Raw genomic sequence first — 14,742 nt, 5'->3', positions numbered from 1 at the left:
CTATTGATAATGCTGCTGTGTGCACAAGTATACGAACTTCTGTGTGGACGTGGTGGAATTACTGGGTCATACAATAACTGTGTTTAACTCTTTGAGGAACTACCAAACTGTTTTCCAAAGTGGCTGCACCTGTATATTGCCACCACTAATGTGTATGAGTGGTCTGTTCAGTCTTACTAAGAATTCCAGATTTTCTGATGTTAAATTGAGGTTGAGGGGGACGTAAGAGATTGGACTCATGGGCTCTCTTGTGTCCTAGAGTCGCTACACAGTCGCTACACTGGCTGCTGTGCTTTTCTGAAGGCAGCTCTGTCATGTGCCAAGAAAGCCATCGCCTTCTGTGCCCCACACAATTGCCGTGCGTCACCAGTCTGATAAAATGCCTGCTCTCTGTGGTCGCTCAGAGTGTGTTGATCTTACAGCCTGGTTGTTTGTAATCCTTGCCTCCTGACTTTGTAGATACCAAGCAACCCAATCGTCTTTGTCCCAGTTAAAGACAAATTCCAAATAAAAAACCCTTTGCCAAAAGCTGTCCAGGTTTGAACATGTCAAAATCACTTACTTGACATACACCAAAGACAGCTGTAGATACTTCATAGCAAAAGAGCAGCTTTTGTTTTTGTCAGTTTACATTCTCGAAACTGAGCTTACCCATTTCTTCCTTGGCAGCCCAGACTGGACATTCCCGTCTGTACTGAAATGACCGTGTGTGTATTCAAGGGAGGAGAAGGGGCCGGCTCTTCCTTTAGGCATATTTGGGTCCTGGTGAGGACACACACTGTACATTCTGAAGCTTTGTTTGCGTCTGGAAAAAATTAGCCACACTCAAATCTTTTCCACTGCAGGTCCCGTCAGGAAGCCCAAGTATGTGGAAAGCCCCAGAGTGCCTGGAGATGCAGTTATAATACCGTTCAGAGAAGTGTCCAAGGCAGCAGAGCCCAATGAGAATGGTAAGAATATGTTTTCAATAATTTCCACCCCCCCTAAAGATTTTACATAATGACACTCCATTTCTGAGTGAAACTTGAGTGCCTCTTGTAGGAGGAAGGTTTGCCAAACGGAAGGTACTTGGGAGATTTTTTTTCCCTTGGGCAGTTACAGAGATTTGTTTAGCTAATGTAAGTTCTTGGAATTATATATACAGTATAGGAATAATTGAGTGGGTGCATATGCATTAAGAGTTGAGTCTTCTTTCTTCTCAGCTTTGACCTCCCAGGCAAGGGGGGATAAAGAAAGCCAGAAAGGAGACTGCTTCCAGCACTGTTTTGTTTTTCTGATACTCCGTCATTTAAGAGTATTCAACAGGCTTTGGCTGAAAAGCTGACACTTTCACTGGACAAGTTTCTGATAACTAGCTTTGTTAAAAGCATCTGGATAGCTTTTGAAAGCTTTTTTTTTTTTTTTTTTTAGCATCTAAAGTTTTTCTTTAGGGAATGTTGAAGAGCCTCCCCCCCCCATCCAAATTAATTGAAATTTTTAGTAAAGATATTTTATAGCTTTCTTTTTCCTAGATCTGGAAATATGTTTAACAGACATTACAAATGATAGCATTTCATAAATACATCAATAGTTCTCTATTTTTTTTTCAATTGATTTGATAATTTATCTGTTTTTTCCCTTTCTGTGGTGGCAGAGGCTCCCCAACTCACAACCGTGTCACCTTTAATTTGAATGTTTGAACTTGTATCTCATTTTCCTATGGAAACTTGTGGTTTGGAATCCTGGCCCATGTAGAAAAATCCATTCTATCTTCAATGTAGATATTAGTTTATATAGTAATGCTGAAAGAGAAAACTCCTCCATATTTCTACCATGGGACACCTGGGATTTTCCTTGCCCCAGTTGTGGGTAGTCAGGGCTACAGCTCTTTGATGTTGTAACTGCTGTGTGTGCATTTTGTGTTTCTCTTGATATGTAGTATGGAGTGGCACAGAGTAAGATGTGGAAGGAAAATGGAGTAGGGTGGTGGTGAAAATAAACCTAAAAATGAGCTAAGAGGAGGAATTGGCAGAAGATAAAAATAAACAAGGAGTTTGGGATGGTTGGGAGATAAGATGGGGCCAGGAGCTGGCCATTCTGGGCAGGGAAGAGGTACTGTTGCCTGTGTCTTGGTGTTAGAGATTTTACCCTTTCCTTTCTGTCCAGGTATCTAGCTGTTTGGTTTGGGTAAGAGGTTTACACTAAGATTTGTGCTGAGGAGGGACAGGGTGCCAGGTGAGTGGTGTGTAGTTAGGATGGCCATCTTACAGACATGAGGACCCTCTGGGTGGTGAATTCACATGTGCAGGGTGTCCACTTTTAGATCTGGTCTGCCATTTCTGTTCTGCGAGTTGAAAGGAAAATAAAAGCCTGATCCGCTGAAGTGAATATCAGTTATCAAATTTGGTAAGCTGTTTGCCCATTTGAGAATAAGCCCGCCATTACTCTCATTGCCACCCTTCAAAGCCTTTGAAGGTCTGGTCATTTATGCCCTTGGTGTTTTGGCTGGCCAAACATGGCCATGATGTTACCTTTCTCTCCCTGGTGGGGAATATCTTGGAGGTCCTGTGGAGAGTTTAGGACTCCTTCTGGGGTGAGAACGGAGGAGAAATTTAAGAATTGTATTGAACAAAGAAAAGAGATGATAAATAGCTCCCATTGTCAACTTTACTTCTCTTGCCTGAGGAAGAATTGGCTGTCTTTGTTGGGGGCAGGAGGCATTCTCCTGCTTGGCTGCCAGGTGAACTAATTCAAGTGTAAAGATTGATATTGGGGGCATAGCCTGCACTTTGCATGTGCACTCACTGCTGAGAACCTTGCTCTCAGATTCAGCATTGTCAGTTTCTCAGGAGACTTAAATTATGATATACCAAGGGGCTGTGAACATGAACCAGAAATTTTGTCTACAGATAGGGTACATTTTCTCTTTTTTAAGTGTCCAGGAAAAGAAAAAGAGGTTAAGTTTCATGTTTGTAAGTCTATGACCTTGTGTGGATAGCCATGATGTTGGTGGAAGCCCTAGCAGTTTAGCTGTTGGTTCTGAGAAAGTGGTCTTAACACAATTTACCTTGACAATTAGTAAAGGATGGTGTGTTTTGTAATCCCCACAGAATTGTTTACATTTCAATAGGGTTAATTAAGTCTGCCATATTAAAGTGTAAATTTTATGTCCAGGTCAGTGAACCTAATGGAGAGGCTGGAGCAAACTAAAACTAATTGAGTTTGGGTATTAACCCAAGCATGTACTGATGTGTGGTAGACAAACCCTAATTTCTAGGGCTTAATATCAAACAACATCACTTAAAATTTTAATTCAAAATTTGGCCTTACACTTTTCATATTTTCCTTGGGCATTTTTAAAAAAAAAATCTCTTGAGATGCATTTTTGGATGCTGTTAATAACAACAGTTCAGTATTTAACAGACTAACAAACTATTGAAAACAGCCCTTTGTGAAATGCTTTTGAAATTTCCCGTAGGCTCATGAAATATCAGGTTACTCCTAAATATTTGAAATACCCTTCCCAGACTAAGCTGCCTTGTTTTATGGTTTAGCTCCATAAATTCTTGATTCTTAGCTGTTTGAAATTTAAATCAAAGTGAAACAAAACTAATGAGCACTTTGAATTTGTTTATTAATTTATAAGTAATTATGTTTATGTGAATTTGCATATTTTAGCTATCTGGGGAGTGGGTTATATGATATGGACAGATGAATATTTTTATTACATACCAAGAATCTATTAAAGTTTACATTCACCTGGAAACATCTTTAGAAAATGATACTTTATTTAATATTTTAAAATATTTTGGAAAAACAGCATTTTCTACTTTGGTAAAAAAGAGTGACTTAATGAGCTCCACAAACAGAATACAGTCCTCTTTTTCCTGCCGAATGGTTCTAATAACCTTTGTGTGTCATACAGAATATGTTCTTCACAAATAAGCTTCCTATTGCTAAACCAACATATTAGTTAGCGGGGAAAATGTCATTTACTTACAAGACAATACCTCTGCCTTAAGGGAAAAAAAAACCCAGATAAATTAGAAAGGATTATTAAATTATAATAGGATTCACAGCTATGTTTCTTTGAATTAGGGGCAACCATAATCCGTTTAGGTTTGCTTCCATCTGTCATTAGCTACTTGAGCAAGCTTTGATGGGGAGGGGTGAGAAAATTTTAGTCTAATGAGTCATTGCTTGGTGAAGATCAATCTCAAAACATGATGAAACTTCTCCTCTGGCAGTATAGTTAGGAACTAAAACGAACATGTATGAAACAGGAGAATAATTATGTGCGAAACTATCTTGGGGGGAGTAAGGCTTTTGTTTTTTTTTAAAGATACGTTTAAATATTGACACCTTATGTTGTTGACTATTTCAGATAGTCAAATAGATATAGAGAATGAGAAGGCTATAAAGAACATGGCACCTGTCTACCTACTACTCAGCTTAAGAAATAAAACAACTATATTTCTTCCTTCCTTTACCAAGAGGTAACTTTGCTCCAGCTAATTTAATTTTCAGCTTCTTAGAATAGTGGTAGGCCATTTGACCAATAGTTGAATAAAGTTTTAGTTAGATGAAAGCACAGAAAAAAGATGTGCCATGTATATGTCCTGTGGAAGAGAGACTAGAGCTAGAGTATCCATTCATTCTGTATTTCCTTAAAATAAATATTAATTAGATTCTCATACTGTGAAAAGTGCTATGTTGGATGCTATTTGAGATGGGCTATCAAGCATAGGTTCTTTCTTCATGGAGCCTTAGAGTCTGGTTGGAGGTTAAAGACCTGTATATGCAGAATGACTGTAATAGTAGAGGCAAGTAGTGTTGACTAATCCAAGCTGGTGTCGGGTGCTCGTGGAGCTGGGCTGGAAGGGACTTGATTGCCTTAAGATTTACCTAGCAACAAAGTATAGGATACAGTGGGGCACAAAAGAGATGAGAGTCAGGGAGATGGTTAGGAAGAGATTTCAGTAGTTTGGTAAGACAGAGTAAGATCTCAAATTAGAACAGGATCAGGAAAGAAGAGGTGATGAATAGGAAGATTCTTGAGAAATTTTATGGACCTGGGAGCTGAAGACACAAAGATGATGACTTCAAGGCTTTGAGGTGACATTAAGATGACACTGAAAGAGAGGGAACCATCCGTTTTGGTTTGAGTTCAGTTTCAGGGACGTTGAGTTTGAGATGCTGGTGGAGCATCTAGGCACATAGGTGCCCACTGAACAATTAGAAATTCAAACTGGGTTTCAAAAAGTTCTGGGTATGAGCTGGGCATCCTTTCCTTAGAGGGAATGTGATGAAATGAGATATGTTAGACTAGAGAAAAGGCTGTTGAGAGAAGAGGACTGAGAAACTTTGATATTTCATTCATGAGCTGTGAATTAGGTGGAAGAAGCACCAGCAAAAGGGTAAGATAAGAACCCTCAAGACCACACAGTAATTCTGGAAACCATGGATTTCTTCTCTGAGCATCTGTTCTGAGAGTTGCCACTTTCTTCCTTGGAGGACAGTATTTGCAAGATCAAAAATTATAGGAAAATCAAAAGAGGAGATTTGGCCATTTATAAAGAAAAAAATAACTGTGCCTTATAGGGCTGTTTCAGGAGGCTTGTGAAAGAAATGAATTTAAGTTGTAGGTAGGTGACAGGGAAGTGCAGGTGGTGAGGATAGACCATCCCATTTTTACCCCAAGGCTTTGAGCACGTAAGGGAAGATGAGATGCATGCACAATAGTTTTTACTGATTTTAAAGGAAAGGGAGAATTTACTACAGCTGAAGACTTATAGTAGAGGTTCTCAAAGTATGGACTCTGGACTTAAGGGCATCCCCAAAACCCTTACAGGGGTCGGGGGGGTCAAAACTCTTTTCATAATGATATTAGGAAGATAATTCCATCTCTCTTGCATTGACATGTGCACTGATGATGCAGAAGCAGTTATTGGTTAAGACTTCTGATGCCTTAGTGCACATTGAGGTAGGGGTACCTGCTGTACTAGAGCTAAGACTGCTATTTTTACCACCATGCATTAGTATCAAAAATAATAACTCACTGGGTAACATCCCTGACAAAGCACAGAAAATAACAAATGTTACTAAATCTTGACCTTGACTATCTTTTTAATAGTTTGTGTCATAAAATGAGAAGTCCCCATAAAGCAATTCTGCTGCATGCTGAAGTGTGATGTTGCTTCAAAGAAAACCACTCGTGTGACTGTTTGAATTGCAAGCGGGCCAGCTAATTTTTTTAATGGAACACCATTTTTACTTGAAAGAATGACTGGCAAACTAGGGTTATTCAGAATTGGGTATCTGACACACGTTTTCTCAAAAGGGAACAAAATGAGCATGTCATTTCAATTAAAAAATAAAAAGACAGGGATTAATTGCCAATGATAAAATTTGACCTTTCAAGTAAAAAATTAGGTTTTTGGGATTTGGATTTGTCACATTGAGCTTGATGGCTTCTCAGGACTTTTCATTTGAGATGTGATATTAATAAATGTGATATTTTGGTATTGTATAATAAATGTGTCAGCACTTGCAAGATCTGTAAAACCAGTATTTTCCAAATCACCCAATGATGCATGATATTAAGAAATCATGCATGGCTAAAGACCACTTGAAGCTTATAACAGGGGCACCTGGGTGGCTCAGTCAGTTAAGCGTCTAACTTCAGCTCAGGTCATGATCTCACGGTTCGTGGGTTCGAGCCCTGCATCAGGCTCTGTGCTGACAGCTAGCTCAGAGCCTGGAGCCTGCTTCAGATTTCTGTATCTCCCTCTCTCTGACCCTCCCCTGCTCAACTGTTTGTCTCTCTCTCTCTCACACAAATATATAAAAACATTAAAAAAAATTGAAGCTTGTAACAGATCACTGACTTTTATTGTTTTTTTTCCTATTTTTTAAAAATTACTTTTAATGTTTTATTTATTTCTGAGAGAGAGAGAGAGAGAGGCAGTGTAAGCAGGGGCAGGTCAGAGAGAGAGGGAGACAGAATCAGAAGCAGGCTCCAGGCTCTGACCTAGCTGTCAGCACAGAGCCCGACACAGGGCTTGAGCCCAAGAACCGTGAGATCATGACCTGAGCCAAAGTCTGACGCTTAGCCGACTGAGCCACCCAGGTGCCCCTAATTGACCTTTACTGTAACAGAGTACATAAAGTATATTGATATGGATTCAAAGTCAACACTAGAACTAATCTTAAGAAATTGCTACTTGTCAAGTTTTGGTGAGGTATCAAAGAAGAATATCTGTAATTAACTGAGAAGGCTCCTCGCTTTCCCAGCCACATATCTCTCTGAGGCCACACTTCTTCACAAGCTTCACCCAGAAGAATATATCACAACAGATTAAATGCAGAAGTAGACATGAGAATCTAGCTGTCTTCCATCAGATCAGACATTAAAAGGAATTTGCAAAAGTGTAAAAACAATCCCATTCTTAACTTTATAAATTGAAAATATTTTGGGGGTGCCTAGATGGCTTGGTCAGTAGAGTAATTGACTCTTGATTTGGGGCTGTTAAGTGTGAGCCTCACACTGAGTGTAGAAATTATTTAAAATCTTTGCGGAAAAAATTTTTAATGGTTTTTATTTGTTTTTGAGAGAGTGAGAGAGCAAGCGCACAAGTGGGGGAGAGGCAGAAGAGCGGGAGACACAGACTCCGAAGCAGACTCCAGGCTCTGAGCTGTCAGCACAGAGCCCAGTGCAGGGCTTGAATTCAGGAACTGTGAGATCATGCTGAAGTTGGATGCTTAACTGACTGAACCACCCAGGCACTCCCCAAAAATATTTCTAATTTAAAAAAAAATTTTTAACATTTATTTATTTTTGGAGAGACAGAGCGTGAGTGGGAGAGGGGCAGAGAGAGAGGGAGACACAGAATCTGAAGCAGGATCCAGGCTCTGAGCTGTCAGCACAGAGCCCGACATGGGACTTGAACTCACAAACTGTGAGTTCATGACCTGAGCCAAAGTCAGACACTTAACTGACTGAGCTACCCAGGCATCCCCCAAAAATATGTTTTATTAAAAATGTTTACTATGTATATTTTGCTAACATAGAATGGATTCACATAGATTTTTAAAAATTCTTTTTTTTAATCTCTAATGTGACAAACATCAATAATTCACATTTAAGAGTTAGACAAAAAGTTTGAGGACCACTGGCTGTGAGGAAGGAAAAGAAGACAGAGAAAATTTTAGAAAGATGAGAAATTTGATCCAGATTCTGATAGTTATCTAGACTTGAGAGGATGAGGAACTGTAAGTAGAAGTATGACTAGAAAGAAAAAGGCTAATTCAGAGACATTTTGAAAGAGGAAATGGTAAGATTTAGTGACAGTTTCAATATGGGGTGAATAAAGTGGAGAGCTTAAAGATAGCTTGTATGATAACTAGGTTTTTGTATTAAGGACTAGAAGCCAGTTATTGACAGAGTGAGCTCAGGTTCACGGATAGATGCTCCTCTGTAAATAAGTGTTTTTGGAAATTGAAGGAGAGAAGGTGGTGTAGGAGAAGAAGCAGTTTGGGGTGCCTGGGTGGCTCAGTTGGTTGAGTGTCCAGCTCTCGATTTCAGCTCAGGTCATAATCTTGTGGTCTGTGGGTTCATGCCCCGTGTTGGGCTCTGTGCTGACAATATGGAGTCCTCTTGGGATTCTCTCTCTGCTCATTCACAGGCACATGCGCGTGCTTGCACTCTGCTGTCTTAAACAAACTTAGAAACAAAAATGAAAGCAGTTATATGGGCCATGTTGGAACAGTTCGATAATTATAAAAAGGAATGAAATTTGTTCCCTTGAAGGAATAGTGAATTCATAGAAAGTTACTTAAGGCAGAAAAATCATAAAAAATTATGGTTTTGATAGGTAAGATAAATAAAAGCACATTGAATATAGATTGGAATCCATGAAACCAGAAAATGAAATAATAGTAAGAAAGTAGGCTCTTGGTGTTAAAGTTGGTAGAAATAATGACCAATTTTGATATAACATCTTATCTCAAAGATGCTTGGTGTGTAAGATACTTTCTCATTTTTTTCTTTTTTCTTTTCATTCCCTCCCTCCCTCCCTTCCTTCCTTCCTTCCTTCCTTCCTTCCTTCCCTCCCTCCCTCCCTCCCTCCCTCCCTCCCTTTCTCACAACCAATAAGAAGTGGGTTATGGCCACTTCCCTCATGAAGAAATTTAGGGTGTTAGGTTCATGCCGTAAGTGGTCCAGAATAGTTTTGGTTGGGAGAAGTCCATTCTTCTGAGACTGTAGGGAAGGATGAGGGGATGATTATAGGGGGCACAAATGGATTTGAAGTGAGGATGGTGGTAATTGGGGAGGTGGTCCATTTATGGACTGTACCTGAGGGTTGGTACCCCAAACATAGTCCAACAGGTGTGGGTAGATAAAAAGAGAAAAGAAGTGACCTGAAAAATTCTCTTTGCCTTTCTTGTTTATTTCATAATGGTGACCTATTGAAGATTCCATGAAAACGTTACTGGGAAGGAATATCCCTCCCCATTTGTCTAATGGAGTCCTAGGAAGTATGAGGCCAATTATCCTTTCAATTCCAAATACAGCCATCATAAAATCTTTAGATATTTAAATCTGTGAGATATAAAATGTTGCTAAGAGATGATGTCTCTCTAGCACTTATCCCACTTGTTTTGGATAAGGTACACCTATTATTGATGAGTGATTTAATATTTACTACATGAATGAAAATACTTGCCATTTAGAGTATCCCATTGGATTTTGGTTTGGAGGTCATTTTGTAGTAAGAATTAGTTCTAAGAAATCTTACTTTACTATGCAGATCTCAGTATTTGTGATTGGCTGTGGAAGTAGAAATACATTTTAATTTCACAGTCCAGTATATCAGTGTGAGTTCCCAGGCGACTCATCTCTCCCAAAATGGCACCGTCACTCTCTTCACCCAGGGGTCCTTCTGCCAGAATGAAAAGTTCAGCCAGAGAGAAAGCTCTGTGCATTAGGGAGGGAAAATGCAGCCGGCTTGACATGGATTGAGGAATTCAGACTGAAGAAGGCTTCTGAGGGGAAGGTCACTAGAATGACATTTGAGAAGAGAGAATTATATGAAGAGACAGTTGGGAAGCTTTTGGACAAAATGAAATTTCAGTGGCTTAGGATGCTAATCCTGAAATAAAGGGCATCTGTTCATCCCGAATCCAGGTAAGGTTTGGGAACTTTAGGGGCATCCAAGTCCACGTTGAACAATTAGGAGAACAAATTGATCATGAATTTGGAGGTGTCAATTTAGACATTAAACCTGGAATTGCCACAGCTCTCAGCTTGTCTGAAAGGGCGAGGTTTAGATGAGGAGTTAGTTGTCTTTGCATAAATACATATGTTTTAATGAAAACCTTGGCAATCTGGGGTGTCTGTCTACAGACACAGTGTGGAGGCTGCAGTGACTCCTCGGGGGAGGGCACCACACCCTGTAACATGGGTTACAGGGTCTCAGAGGGAGTCCCACGTTAGCCCTAGGCCATGGCCTTGTTTGCCATCAGGGTAAATTCTGTGGCAGCCAAGCCTGTGCAGCTGTTCTCTGTGCCTCCATCAGCAGCTGCCAACTGGGAGTAGTTTCTGGCCCTTTCCCTGGAGTTTCAGGTTGAACCAGAAGCTAGACATTCAAGGGCACCAGTCACAATCTGGTAGCGGTATACAGATTGTTTTGAAAGGAAAGGGGGACGTATAGTAGAGAAACTGCTGAGTTCTGGCCCCTCACCCTCTTCTTTCCTTTTCCATCTGCATCCTGTTCTCTCCCTCCCTGGTCCAGCTGCCACCTGAGATAAAATAGCTGCCCGCCTGAGCCTTGGAGCGAGGGCGGGTGGGACTGATCCTGTTCAGAAGTGGTTCAGCCCTTGGGTGTGCCTGAGTTTTTCTGATTTGGTTTAGTTCCTGCCTTCTTTTCCCAAATGCCCAAGTACCTTGGGAACCAAAATGTGGTTGGAACTCTCTAGTGGGAAGGGGCCTTTTCTTCTGGGTGTGGTTGACGCGCCCTGGGGTGCTTTTTTACCCCTTTTGGCTTGGGGCCACTGCCCCTTCCTGTTACAAATTTAAGACAAATGATCCAGAAACATGTGGGTGCTCTTAACCCAGAACAATCAAGCCTTCGTTATTTTACCCCTGCAGTTTTCTAGAGCAACTAAAAACAAAACAAAACAAAACAAAAAAACATCCAGGCTGGCAAACAGCAATTCTTACCACACACATTGGGAGCTTTTGAGAATAAGCAAGGGGTGGGATGCTTTTCCTTCCTTGAAGACACAGCCAGCCTGGTTTCCCTGTAGCTGCTATCCTGGGAGAATGGCTGAGCAAAACTGATAATGTGAGTAAGGATAATACAAATGCTCTTCTCAGCTCTGCTTGTTTTGATTTTTGCGGTTCCTTAAGGAAGGAAGGCAAAGTTAGCATTGAACTTTGGTGGTGAAATTATAGCTCAACGGTAACACTGCTGTTTTGTTCTTTCCTCGTGTTATCTTTCTAAGACTTATCTGCAGATTTCCACAACTAAGAAAAATTGGTTCATGAATGTATGGGTCTGGGTCTCTAGACGATTAACAAAAAAGAATAAAACATTGAGTGAGAGTATTACAGGTTGCATATTGCTTTAAAGCTGTAACATCTGTAAGCAGAGTTTGCTTTATATGGTTTTTTACTCCCTGATGGATGCTGATTTAGAAATACAGGAGAGGTGTTAGAATGGTGTGGATATCATTTCATCACCCTTAATTAAGGGTAGCTGTAGCTCAACATTTAAACCCAACAGCAGTGTTTAAGTGGGAAAAGTAAGATGACCAGCTGGTCAGGGAGGCCAGAGGAAGGACAGGTTCTAAGCATACCCTGTGACCTTCAGGTTAACTGTGCTGCCAGCATTACTGTGGAGTATGCTGAGAATACAGCCTACTTTTTCTACATCCTCACTTAAACAGCAGTGTATTCCTGGGCCTGGTCTCCTGGGACATATTTTGCCAGGATTTAAAAATCTTTGTTTCAGAGTGGATTCCTGTTTTGATTTTTGACTGCTGTGGGCGTAGGGTATGCACAGGACATTTCCACCAGAGTAGTAATGCCATAGTTAATGAGTTCTGAGATTTTAGTTTTACCCCAACATTTAAGTAGCCGGGGTCTCTGCCAGCATGCCACTTGAGTTAAACTTTATTTCAGCCTCCGGTGGGCGTTGGCCACCGTGTTCTCTTAAAGAGTTAAGATGAATGGCAGGCCTCTTTCTACCTTTGGTGTCTGAAGTATCCATTTTTCACAGGACATAGAAATAGGAATTGCTGTCCTGTAATCACCCGGTGTTCTGATTCAGGTCAAGTTTTTCACTCTTTGCACTTAGAGTTTCTCTTTTACTGTTTTCTTAACCTGTCACTGCCTCTTAATTAGAATGTATTGCTAGAGGACAGGCAGCTTTGTCAAACTTTGTGCATTTTATAAAAATACACAAAAGCACCAGACAAGCAGCTGCAGCGGGGACTCCTCCAGATGCAAACCTGAAATTCCCCAGAGGGGCATCTTCATTGTTTTCTCTCTTTGTTCCAGAAGCAAAGACCAATAATGAACCGAGCTGTTCGCCGGCAGCTCAAGAACTGTTGACAAGGCTGGGATTTTTACTGGGAGAAGGGATCCCAAGTGCCACACACATAACCATTGAAGAAAAAAATGAAACCATGGTAATGTCTGAGGAAGATCCTGCATGTCCTACCTGCTCAGAGGATAAATGAAGTCATAACCATCTCCTCCCCCTCCCTGAGTGAGGAAGTCCCTGTTCGCTCCATGAGCCTGGGCTGTTGTGTCTTGAAGTTTATTTCGACAGTTTGTGATTTCTGCAGTGGGGAGGTGGGGAGAGGCAGAAGGGCACAGAACTGAAGGAAATGTCCACATTAACCTTCGAGTCACCACCCAGGGAAGAGTAGCTAAATGAATTTAAGTGGCTGAAAGAATCTCTTAGTCATGATACTACTTTTATCTTTATAATACCATTCTTCTCAGCTGGCTGCTTTGGGATGTGCTTTCCTGTGCTTTTTTCGTGGTGGAGATTTTGGAGGGTCAGTGGGGTGAGGAAAAGATTTGTAGGAGATGAGGCACAGATAAAATAAGAGGAGATCAAATGGTTCTTGCATGGGAGAGCACCCTGCATCCTAGTGAACAGCAGCCCACCACTTCCCATTCAAGATGTATACGTCTGCATGGCAGAGAGGGGCCCCGAGCCTCTGCCTCCTGGGAGGGTCTCTGTAAGGGTATCCCACACTGATTGAGATTGCAGTGGCCATCAACCTCCTTGCCCTGATTGCAGAGCCCATAAATCTTCAGGAATTGAATCAGGCTGCAGTGCTCGTGAAACATTACAAAAACAGAGTTCCCAGATTTTCCGTACAGAGGTCAAAGAACTCATTTGTCTTCTGCAAGAATTTAAATGAAAGGAAGTCTGCCTGCTTGCTATTTCTGTTTTATGAATGTGCATTCCCACTAAATTATTTCTAAGACTGCCCTTTTAATTAAAAAACAACAACAAAAGTCATGAGGGAGGGGGACAGAACAAGGATATTTCTCTTTTAAAATTTGGAAGACCACATATATGTGAAGCTCCCTAGTTTTAAAAAGCTGTTTTCCATGTTCCTGTTTTGAGTTTGATCGCTATAGCGCCAGAAACAAAAGACTGTGTAGCAGCGTCCTGTGTAAAGCCGTGCTAACTCCTCCTTCCGTTCGTCTTGCAGTGCACAGCTCTGAGCCAAGGCATCAGTCCTTGCTCCACACTAACAAGCAGCACCGCATCTCCTAGCACCGATAGCCCCTGCTCAACTTTGAATAGCTGTGTCAGCAAGACCGCAGCCAACAAAAGTCCCTGTGAGACCATTAGCAGCCCTAGTTCAACCCTGGAAAGCAAGGACAGTGGAATTATAGGTAAGAAGCACACGGCTCGGTAATGTAATGGCTCCATGCACGTCAGCCAGAGCATTCACCAGGCACTTCTTAAGAGGATTTTAGCGTGGTCTGTGAAGGTCGGTCTGCCAGGGTCCGCCCTGTTCTTTGCAGAACCGTGCTGGCTCCATGTGCAGCCCTGAGGATGAAGCATCCGTTTCTACATTCCTTGGTGTTTATTTTAGAACACTGGGCTCATTTGGTTAAAAAAATTTCCAGATCAGATCTGTCCTGTGAAGTTACAAAATTTTACCTCTTCATCGATCAGTTCCATTTGTTGGGGATCTGGTCACACAAAAACATATGACTGGGCAATAAAATCCCTGAATATTGAGGGATCTTCCTAGCTTAATCTCAAGGTCATTTATTTCCTCACTTATTTCCTGGCGTTTGTTCTTTAGTTTCTTTTAATGGTATCTGACCACTCGTTCTGAGGCCAGAATTTTGTAAGGATGTCCACCCTATGCCCCCCCACCCACCCACCCACATAGTAGGTATGGGTGTCCCTAACTGTGAATTAGGAGACACAGATTCTAGTCCTGACTCCTAGGATGCTTAGCTGGGTAATCACTTGGATAACATTTGAGCTCTTTGCACACTTCTTTCCTTCTTTGTAAGGATTCTGATTAGTTCAGTAGATTCTAGTGTAGGTCCACTTTAGAATCAACTGGGGAATTTAAGAGCCCTTATTTTTATATCTTACCCCAAACAAGAGTGCCTTTACATTTCTGCAGGTGGGATTGAACACCTGTGGGATTGAACAAGCAGGTGTCCAGCTTGATGCCTTTCAGATAACAGATAAGTGGAGCCACTGGATGGAT

At 41.2% G+C, this 14,742-nt stretch overlaps 1 protein-coding gene across 6 annotated transcripts in view; it reads left to right on the top strand.

The window, feature by feature from the left end:
• Nucleotides 1-14,742, top strand: part of TANC1 (tetratricopeptide repeat, ankyrin repeat and coiled-coil containing 1) — a 243,775-nt gene that overhangs the window by 153,505 nt on the left and 75,528 nt on the right. For 4 of the 6 annotated variants that reach the window (XM_039237550.1, XM_039237552.1, XM_039237551.1 and 1 more), the window contains exons 4-6: nt 846-950; nt 12,542-12,672; nt 13,717-13,903. In XM_039237550.1, the coding sequence (XP_039093481.1) occupies nt 846-950; nt 12,542-12,672; nt 13,717-13,903 (423 nt within the window). The remainder of the gene's footprint in view (nt 1-845; nt 951-12,541; nt 12,673-13,716; nt 13,904-14,742) is intronic. The other 2 variants (XM_039237555.1, XM_039237554.1) reach the window with 1 other exon arrangement.

This window comes from Hyaena hyaena, unplaced genomic scaffold (genome assembly GCF_003009895.1).
Source record: "Hyaena hyaena isolate Hyena2069 unplaced genomic scaffold, ASM300989v1 scaffold_126, whole genome shotgun sequence".
NCBI lineage: Eukaryota > Metazoa > Chordata > Mammalia > Carnivora > Hyaenidae > Hyaena > Hyaena hyaena.
Note: the sequence above shows the minus strand (reverse complement) of the source record. Positions and strands in the feature narration are given on the sequence as shown.